This window comes from Orbicella faveolata, unplaced genomic scaffold, assembly GCF_042242905.1.
Source record: "Orbicella faveolata isolate gen_17 unplaced genomic scaffold, um_ofav_v1 contig_26, whole genome shotgun sequence".
In the NCBI taxonomy this organism is placed as follows: domain Eukaryota; kingdom Metazoa; phylum Cnidaria; class Anthozoa; order Scleractinia; family Merulinidae; genus Orbicella; species Orbicella faveolata.
This window is the reverse complement of record NW_028301554.1, coordinates 19,832,991-19,843,700: the sequence shown is the minus strand read 5'-3', so window position 1 is coordinate 19,843,700 and position 10,710 is coordinate 19,832,991. Positions and strand designations below refer to the sequence as shown.

General features: G+C 40.4%; 1 protein-coding gene across 1 annotated transcript in view; it reads right to left on the bottom strand.

Moving 5' to 3' along the window:
- Positions 1-10,710, bottom strand: part of LOC110066694 (uncharacterized) — a 17,248-nt gene extending 6,538 nt beyond the window's left edge. Inside the window, exons 1-3 of the mRNA XM_020773935.2 lie at positions 10,477-10,710; positions 2,072-2,939; positions 1,064-1,583 (exon numbers count right to left, since the gene is read on the bottom strand). Coding sequence (XP_020629594.2) covers positions 1,064-1,583; positions 2,072-2,939; positions 10,477-10,551 — 1,463 coding nt within the window. The 5' untranslated portion in view covers positions 10,552-10,710. The remainder of the gene's footprint in view (positions 1-1,063; positions 1,584-2,071; positions 2,940-10,476) is intronic.

Sequence of the window (10,710 nt, the reverse complement as noted above, 5' to 3'; positions counted from 1 at the left end):
GATATTTCAGGCCAAAAAATGACAGTACAAGTTAATTTGCTGCTTTGGTACTGGTACCTCTCAAAGGTCAACATGACTCGGATCCTCACATACAAAACAAGATTCTGGTACCTTTAAGGGATTCTTTTCCATTTTCCAATGAGTACCCCCTAAAACTGTTATAGGCAAGTCCCACAGGCCCTGGTGGTTCCCAAATGCTTTAAATACACTAATTTATTACATGGCAAGGTAGTCTTGAGGTTAACCTGAGCATTGTGATTGCTGCTTTCCTGGTAGGGATTTTGCCATACTGACCATTTTCATAGAAACAGTTTAATATGAGTGTGCATTTTTTGTTTTTGAAAGCTTCCAAATTCAACTGTCATATAATAAACTACTTCCTGGCCAAGCTTGGTTGAGCCATACTTAGTTCTTATTAACCGAGCAGGAGGTCTGTATAGGAAAATCTTGACCAAGGTCGTACACATGACCAAGGTTAAGATTCTCCCATACAGACCAACTAAGCTCAGTTAATATGATGTTTATTATGGCAAACAAGAACAATTTCTAAATTCGTAACTGGTTTGAACTAGCTGACATTTTGCTTGTGAATGGCAATGAGCCGAACGTAATTCTGCCAAAGTTTGCTCGTCCTCTATACTTTTTTCCTCATCAGGGTTTTTGGCACTTCCATATATAAATATGGTTAGAAGAAACTAGTTAATATTTTTGAATTTCAGTTTGCAACTTTTCACCGCAAAATGTAACCGGTCTAGATGCTGGTCTAGATGGGAAAATCTAGACCGCTTACAATATCGATTTCAGCCAATCAAATTTGTGAATTCGGTAGTTCCCAGTCCTTGTGAGACACAGCCATATAATAATAGTGAATATTGACCCTCGGTCATTTTTGTATGAACTGAGCACAGCGAAGTCTGTACTGCCATGACCTCAGCCCAACATTCCCCAGTAGAGCCCTTGTGTTCGTGTCTCACTTTAGTAAGAGGTTCATATTTTTTGGATTGAGGAGAAAATAAGCAAATGAAACCAAACAAAGCATTAAGCATCAGTGAGCTACACTCACATGTCAAACTTGGTGCCAACAGCAACAGCTCGTCTTAGCTTTGTGTTCTTGTTTGTCTGACGCCATAAGTCAGCGATTTGCTTTTCTTGCCGGTACAACTTCTCCATGTCGTGAAGCTGCTCCTGCAAGGCTTTGCTCCATTCACTTCCTTCTTTACTCGACCTTTCTTCTTCATATTTCAGTCGCCAGTACCATGACATAACTTTGGCCATACGCAAGCGCTGTTTCGTGCTTTCATGCAATCCCATGAGCTTGAAGTGTTTTAGCTGGAGTTTTTCATGCAATGCTTTTGTGTCAAACAGATCTTCCATTTCAGTTTCAGGCTCTTGATCTTGTGGAGCTTCAAGACGACCTTCTAATTTCCACAATGCCAGCTGATCCAGGAAATCACGTGACACTTCACCCAAGGGCTCCATTGGATCAGAAGTGAGTAGAAGAGAAGATGTCGATGTCTTGGGCCCAGGTCTCTTAATGCTTCCAGGGACTTCCAAGGCTTGGTTACTAACATATACACTGAGCCCTGTCAACCAATGATATGCGACGTAATCAGTGTTAAATTCAATAAATCTTGAACAAAGTATCAGAAAAAGCTGGAGGCAAAAGAGAAGAATTCCTGTATTCTCTGGTTTTAGGTATTACAGTTAACAGTTGGTTTATTTGGGCATAAATGTTTAAAACACGAAATGGCAAAATGACGAAATGGCACTACGAGTAAGAGTCACAGTGGGATACAGGAGTTGGTAAGGGTTACTTTACAACTATTGAGAGCTAATCACTGTCAAGTCAGTGATATTTAGGCTAACCTGCAGTGCCTTTTTGCCATTTTGCATTTTAAACATGCCCAGTTTATTTATTGATAACAACTTAGTGGGCAACAACATGTGATAAAGTAAGCATCACCACACATTGACATACAAATTAAGGTAACAAAAGCAATCAAACAAAGACTACACGCATAACATTAACAATATTACATTTAATGAACACAACAATGGCAGTTGTTCCTACCATAGCCAATGCTAAATCCCAGAGCTGTTGTCACACCAAGAACAACAAACAAGGTTGGGATATCTACATGGAATGCACTGGCATCATCTCTGCTTTCTGCAATAAGATGATCATCTACTTTCTCTAGGTCCTGATCTCTCTCTTTGTCTTCGTCACTGACTTCAGACACATCTGTTACATCTGAGCAATCTTCTTCACGGACAACATCTTCATCTACATCACTTGGACTGAACAGATCACTGTCAAATGAGAACACACTGCAAGTAGACTCCACCATTTCTTGCAATGGGTCTGTTTTATGACTTAGGTCAACAAACTCTTGGCTTTCTTCCTCATCTTCAGGTATAGGCTCAATGGCATTATCTTCTTCTGAGCTGTTTGAGTCATTGCTGAACAGGAAAGAACCACTTTCTGAGAGCTGCGGCAACTCCCGCCAATTATCAGCGCTACTGTCTGAGGAAAGAGTAGAGGACACCAGACTTTGCTGACTTTGTTGGTCACATGTAGAAGGCACTGGGTTTTCTGTGGTCATATCTCCAGTGGGAGAAACATCCTGGTCCAAACAAAAGTGATTTGAAATGATCATAATTCCATCTTCTGCAGCACACTGGCATGAGTTCTGGTGAACTGCCTCCAACTCATCTTCAGTCTCAGACTCCAGGTGATGTGGAAGATCATTTTCACCTTGAGTAGTTTTTAATGCTGCCTGGATGCTCTCTGCCTCTAATGGTGGATCACACTGAAATCCACTAAGAATCTCAAACTCTGCCTCACCCTCACTGTCATCTTTGGTGGGTGAATGCAAAGTGGAAACTACACTATCCTCTCCTGATGGTGACTTTGAATAAGACACAGAATTCTTCCTTGGCTGGAAAAAAAAAAAAGTCAATCAATCTCTTCACTGTCATTCTCATTAGTTAACTGCCATTCTGTTCAGTTGTAGAACCTGGCTTGTACAATACAACCATTAAAGTGTGACAACTTGAACTGGCCACTTGGAACGTTAAGAATGGCTGACTGTTAGGATCGAGAAACGCCGGTCAACGTCCCATTTGACAAATCGCTCATATTTTGCCCAAAGATACCCTTAGGTGACCTAATTCTAAAAATCATATTTAGAGGTTCCAGCGAATTTTTATTTTTCAGAAATTCGCGAAAATTTGAAAGCGCGGTCAAAGTGCGGTTTTTCGTGTAATAAAATGACCGAAATAAGGTGCGAGGACGAAGCGCTGCTTAAGTCTTAAAATAAACTCAATTGACTTCAAACTTCACACAAATGTGGAACAACCACTCTAATTTATTCCTCGCTTTAAACTAATCTCAGATATGTTGATATAGTGGTTTTCCGAACCATTTTAAAAACAGCTATGAAGCGTGTGAAAAATAACGGCAAAATATAGGTCATGTTTAACAGCATAAAAATGCATCTGGTACCTCACTTTCCGATTATTTTACTTTACAGCCTTAAAATATCATTATTAACGATTTCCCATGCCAAGTTTCATGCTCGAACTCGCAGTATTTCCCTTTGTGAAAAACGAAAATCTATGTCAATGTATTGGGCGCAAATAACACAATAATTATGCACGAACCAGAGACAAATCAATTTCAATGGCGACAGTAAAAGGCTATCATTAATTAGAATCCCGTCAATTCACTGCTATCAGTAGAAACATAATGTCCACGGCATAAAAACTGTTTTCAGACGTTTTCGAACCATTGCGCGTTAACTTTGTTTAATTTCGTGTCCGCCGTCATGTCTAGTTTGTCATCGCGTGTATTTCGTTAATGTCAACAACACGTGAATGGTTGTCATAACAAACGCAAGAGATTTCCTGGAACCTTAATGTTTTCGATTCACCAAAACGCTTTAAGTTCGTTAAGACACAATAATGGGTCAACTTGGAGTGCTTTTTAGCATCGAGGACGTTAAAGGACTGTAAATTAATCGAGTTGAAATATCTTGAAGCGAATCAAAGTCGCGCCCTTATTCTAATTTCGTAAACAGCCGATCTCCGTTCAAGTTCAAGAAGTCGAGAGGTTAGTCCGGCAATGTATTACCGGTACAACAACAAAATCAAACCGAGGTCATCAAAAGTGTAAGTTTAAAAGTGTAGTGGCAAGTTCCAAATAAATTTCGCCTATATAAATTGGAAACAAGATGTGAAACGGTCGGACCCGAAACAAATAAACAAAATATTAATACGACTAATTTAACCCGAAAATGTTACAGAAAACATACCTAAAAGCCGTCGATTCCCCTCGATACCACTCCGCATTGCCTTAAAGAGCCCAAGCTTTCTGCTGTAAGAATCAGGGGCCTCATGAATCTGTATTTATTATATCGGCAACCATGCTGCGTGGCTGATATTCGAGACTCAGTAAAAGTTGTCACACAACCGTACGAGCAGCCCAGTCACGCTTTCACTGCTCTTGCACAAATGTTCAACATTTCGCAATTTACATAAACGGACTACAAGTTTAAAGTAGTGACAGTAGATTGCAATGCGCTTGTTAAAGCTGTCCTATCGAGGAACAATTATTTCTTGTTTTTGAATGGCTCTTAGTTGTAGCTGCAGTCGGGGAGAGGGGAGAGGGTATTCCCGGAAATTTCGGATATCTGTATGCCGTGGAAGATTAAGTGGTCTCCAGCTTTTAACGCCAACACTGAAACACTAGATGATTCTCGAAGTATCACAGGGGCCACTAAGCTAAATAATTTTGAGTGTAGCTCCGCTGAGTCAATTAACCGTTGGCGCGGATATTGCATTGACCGTGGACAGGTGGAAAAACAGTTAAACCGGACAAGCCTGTTGCACATTGTAATTTAGCGTTGTCCAACACGCAGTCGGTCTGGTTGTAATGTTAATCGTATTTGAGAGAATCTCAAGTTTTCTTTCGACACATACTGGGGTGACATACTGCTAGATGGGCGTGGCCGGGAGCCACGAGTCAAGTCAGTCAATTTGCCATGCTTAACCGAGAAGAGTGATAGTGAGCCATTAGTGGAAGGACTGCAGATTGTTCCTACGCTTTACCCTAATAGGCCTCTGTGTTATTCTAATGAACTGATGCTGAGCTCGCTCGCTCGAGGGGGTGGTGAGATGAGAGACCCTGGGAACGAGGTCGAGACGATTCGGCCGTTAGTTTTTCCTCTTAAGTGTCTTCCTCCTCTACTCCCTCCACTTCTCTACAAAAATTTAACGATCCTGCCCCCTCCCCCCCCCCGTAAGGGGTGTTTGCTAAATACCGAAGAAGCCAAACACCGGCAGTTCCTAAGAATACTTCCGCCAAATGCAGTTGTTAGTAAAATACTTCAGAAGCGCCGAGTTTGGAGCTTTTCCGCGCACGAGTGGGAGAAGAATATCTAGTCCCATGTCTTCGCACCCGCACGGTAGCATAGACAGTTTCAGGTTCTTTAGGTCACCCTCCATCGCCAAGGCACAGGAGCCTTGCTGGTCGTGTACCAAAGGATGCTGGAGCTGGAGTATTTCTACAACTTCCTTTGCCTGACTAAAATTTCTCTCCTCTTCAGATGCCTGAAGATGCATCTCATCAGGATCACTTTGGCGCATTGCGGCACTTAGGTGAGAGAAAAACTAGCACCTGAAAAAGACGAATATTATAAGGATCCCGGGCACTGCGCATTTCCGCGCCACCAGTTCGGCGTCAACCTTTCGGCCTGTCGTTTGACCAACGCGGAATTTTGCTGCTTGTCACTGACTGCCCTGAGAGCCCAAACCTTTTTTAAAACAACGAGGGCTTCCTGGTGAGGGCTTCCCCTCTAGCAGTATGTCACCCCAGTATGTGTCGAAAGAAAACTTGAGATTCTCTCAAATACGATTAACATTACAACCAGACCGACTGCGTGTTGGACAACGCTAAATTACAATGTGCAACAGGCTTGTCCGGTTTAACTGTTTTTCCACCTGTCCACGGTCAATGCGATATCCGCGCCAACGGTTAATTGACTCAGCGGAGCTACACTCAAAATTATTTAGCTTAGTGGCCCCTGTGATACTTCGAGAATCATCTAGTGTTTCAGTGTTGGCGTTAAAAGCTGGAGACCACTTAATCTTCCACGGCATACAGATATCCGAAATTTCCGGGAATACCCTCTCCTCCTCTCCCCGGCTGTAGCTACAACTAAGAGCCATTCAAAAACAAGAAATAATTGTTCCTCGATAGGACAGCTTTAACAAGCGCATTGCAATCTACTGTCACTACTTTAAACTTGTAGTCCGTTTATGTAAATTGCGAAATGTTGAACATTTGTGCAAGAGCAGTGAAAGCGTGACTGGACTGCTCGTACGGTTGTGTGACAACTTTTACTGAGTCTCGAATATCAGCCACGCAGCATGGTTGCCGATATAATAAATACAGATTCATGAGGCCCCTGATTCTTACAGCAGAAAGCTTGGGCTCTTTAAGGCAATGCGGAGTGGTATCGAGGGGAATCGACGGCTTTTAGGTATGTTTTCTGTAACATTTTCGGGTTAAATTAGTCGTATTAATATTTTGTTTATTTGTTTCGGGTCCGACCGTTTCACATCTTGTTTCCAATTTATATAGGCGAAATTTATTTGGAACTTGCCACTACACTTTTAAACTTACACTTTTGATGACCTCGGTTTGATTTTGTTGTTGTACCGGTAATACATTGCCGGACTAACCTCTCGACTTCTTGAACTTGAACGGAGATCGGCTGTTTACGAAATTAGAATAAGGGCGCGACTTTGATTCGCTTCAAGATATTTCAACTCGATTAATTTACAGTCCTTTAACGTCCTCGATGCTAAAAAGCACTCCAAGTTGACCCATTATTGTGTCTTAACGAACTTAAAGCGTTTTGGTGAATCGAAAACATTAAGGTTCCAGGAAATCTCTTGCGTTTGTTATGACAACCATTCACGTGTTGTTGACATTAACGAAATACACGCGATGACAAACTAGACATGACGGCGGACACGAAATTAAACAAAGTTAACGCGCAATGGTTCGAAAACGTCTGAAAACAGTTTTTATGCCGTGGACATTATGTTTCTACTGATAGCAGTGAATTGACGGGATTCTAATTAATGATAGCCTTTTACTGTCGCCATTGAAATTGATTTGTCTCTGGTTCGTGCATAATTATTGTGTTATTTGCGCCCAATACATTGACATAGATTTTCGTTTTTCACAAAGGGAAATACTGCGAGTTCGAGCATGAAACTTGGCATGGGAAATCGTTAATAATGATATTTTAAGGCTGTAAAGTAAAATAATCGGAAAGTGAGGTACCAGATGCATTTTTATGCTGTTAAACATGACCTATATTTTGCCGTTATTTTTCACACGCTTCATAGCTGTTTTTAAAATGGTTCGGAAAACCACTATATCAACATATCTGAGATTAGTTTAAAGCGAGGAATAAATTAGAGTGGTTGTTCCACATTTGTGTGAAGTTTGAAGTCAATTGAGTTTATTTTAAGACTTAAGCAGCGCTTCGTCCTCGCACCTTATTTCGGTCATTTTATTACACGAAAAACCGCACTTTGACCGCGCTTTCAAATTTTCGCGAATTTCTGAAAAATAAAAATTCGCTGGAACCTCTAAATATGATTTTTAGAATTAGGTCACCTAAGGGTATCTTTGGGCAAAATATGAGCGATTTGTCAAATGGGACGTTGACCGGCGTTTCTCGATCCTAACAGTCAGCCATTCTTAACTAATCATTACTAACAACGAGAGAGAATAAGTGAAGGGGAACTGTTAATAACTGCCTATCTCTCACGCTAAATGTAAAATATCATAAAGCTCTTCTCTTCCCCACAAAATAACCCTACAAGTTGATTACCACCCCACCCCCCCAATCTTGAACAAAATTACCCTGTTAATAAAATGTACAATGTGTTCCAGAAAATATCCATTCCCACATCACAGGAAATTCTGGAGGGGAGGGGATTTTCCATTCCAGGGGGCTTCACAGTACTCTCCCCACCCCCTGAAATTTCCATGATTTTTCTACTTGGGCCCCCCTTCCCTGTGGGGAATTTTTAAGTTGCCCTGTCAACTGCCCTGTCACGAATTCTCTGAGACACTGAAGAACTCACAATTTCACCTTTTAACCAAATATATTCTTGCTGTGATTGTAGCTGATTACATGCTCGATTTTCAATCGACTCACACGCGCCGGAAAAGCGATGATCACAACTTGAAATCCAACCCAAAGTTATTTTAAGCCTGTTCTCGAACATTCTAGGATGTTCTACACAATAAACATCTGATATCCTAAGTAAGATGTAACACTCGTTGTCCTCAATCACAACAAAACATGTCCTAATAAATCAACATAAGGATCAATAAGTCTTCGAATCAACAGTCCATCATCAAAATAAAAGAAAACGAATAAACTTGCAAGCTCATAAAGCTAGAGTGAGCGTGTAAGTCCCTAAAATGTCACGCAATATCACAAGTTTTCCACAACCCCTTGGAAATTCCGTATCCACAACAAACAAGACTTAACTAATTAATTGTAACAAAACTTAACCGCAGCTGTTTATAGTTACATTGTAGACAAAGACTTACTTTTTCATGGTAGACTGCAGACGTGGCGCATTCCTTCATGTCATGTTAAAATGTTTGAACCAGTGTTTAAACTAATGAACAACTGACTTTTTCTTCATTAAAGGACGTTTTCATATAAGAATCTTGGAACGTACGTAAAGCTCTTTCAAACAACCGAATTGAAGTTTTAATTTAAGCATGGTCAAAACAACATATCAAATTACTTTACACATGCAGTAAAGTCGTCATGCAATATTTTTTTCAAAATAGCTGTTTCCCAAATGTCGCTTTATTTTTTCTTTCACCAATTGAAAGGAATACATCAATTAAATCATACGCTTTGTCACTGTAGTTTGTAAATGATAGGAAATTCATTTTATGCCTTAGCTTTTTTAGCCTGTGTCACAGCCGCAGAAAAAAATCATTTTTTTTCTGTGGGAGAGGCAGCTGTGACACAGACTACGTTTTTTGAATTGTCATACATTTCATACGTGAAACATGCATTGTTCAGTTGGTCTATACATGACCGAATGAAATCTCAGCTACCGCTTCAATTACAATGCTCCTCGCTGTCCACGTTTACATATAGTTCAAGACAAATGGCTTTGAATCGACTTTGCTCACTTAAAGCAAACTACTGTATTAACTACATTGATAACAATGAAAAATATGTGATAACCTCATTATGGCAAGTCCGAAATGGGGAGTAATTTTGTACGAGTATCAAACGAAATAAACAAAGTACAATCGCATTTGATTGACGGCATGATTAAAGCTGGAAAAAGCATCTGAGCTGCATTTAAGCTAAATACAGCACAATCTTCGAAGTATAAAATATCATCAACTTCATTGTTCACGTATTCCTGCACCTCTTCATTGGCATTTTGTTCAACTTGACATCTAACAAACACAATATTCTGGATTGCTGTCTTTCGTACGACGCATTTCAGACCCACTGGAAAGAAAACTCCTTGAGTTGCCCCCTTCCCCTTCAGAAATTTACCTCTTTCAGACCCCCTACCCCTCGGAATTTCCGTGACCCTCCATAGGGGGGGGGGGGGGGTATGGATATTTTCTGGAACTACACAATTATAATTTTTGCACAGAACTTGTAAAGACCTTAAAATTATTTCATCTGTCCATAATTATTTTTACCAGCTGCCAACCCAAAGTGCTCTCAATATTTGGTGTCCCTTTTTCACCCCTTATAAAGTTTGATCCAGTATTAAAGAAAATTCAGTTACAGTGCCTCCATAGCTAGTCAAAATAATTATTTGTACTTGCCACTCAAACTAATAATTGTGTATTTTAAAAATATACAAATACGTATTAAAAACTGCAAAAAGGAGGAATATCTGACAAGTGCAGTGTTCTCTTTCCTCTCGTAAGCCAATGCTTATGACCGACCTTATGTAATTACAGGTGATGTTGTTACATTGTTTTGATCACGTGAGTACTGTTTACAAGCGAAAAAAAAACTACAAGTTCGAAAATGTAAATTTTTCAGCACTTGGGCACGTTTTGTAAACAAACCATTGAATCGTCGACCTAACTAACTAGAAATATTACCAATGTGCAAAAGAATTTCTTACAGAGCGCTTTTGCGTTGCCAATACGTAAGAAAAGCTCATGTCCTCCAGCGCTAAAAGGCGAGAGGTCGACAGCGGTGTAAAATCCCGGAGCCAAATATAAATATTGGGTTGTAACGTCCTCTCGTCTGCAAAACCCCACCTTAAACCGCTTACATAAATTCATCTAAGAGGAAAGAACAAAATCCTCCGGGCAATATTCATTGCTCCTTAAAGAACCCTTGGAAAATCAGAACATTGCCGGCGTTGGAAAAGCGAAAGACTTACCTCTATGTCAATTTGTCCATCCTTGTCGACCAAAGTCCAACCGTTTTCAAAATCGTCTGTTCCAGTAGAAGCCATTATTTGCAAAAAAATCTTCACATTTTCATGGACGAATAAAAATTGGTGACTGGTCTTTTCGCCGTTGAGGAATAAGCGAGGTTTCAAGCCACAAATCTTTCGCTTGCCGATGTTTTGGTTCTGGGCAACAGTGCGTTCAATGTTGTCATTCCGAGAGAT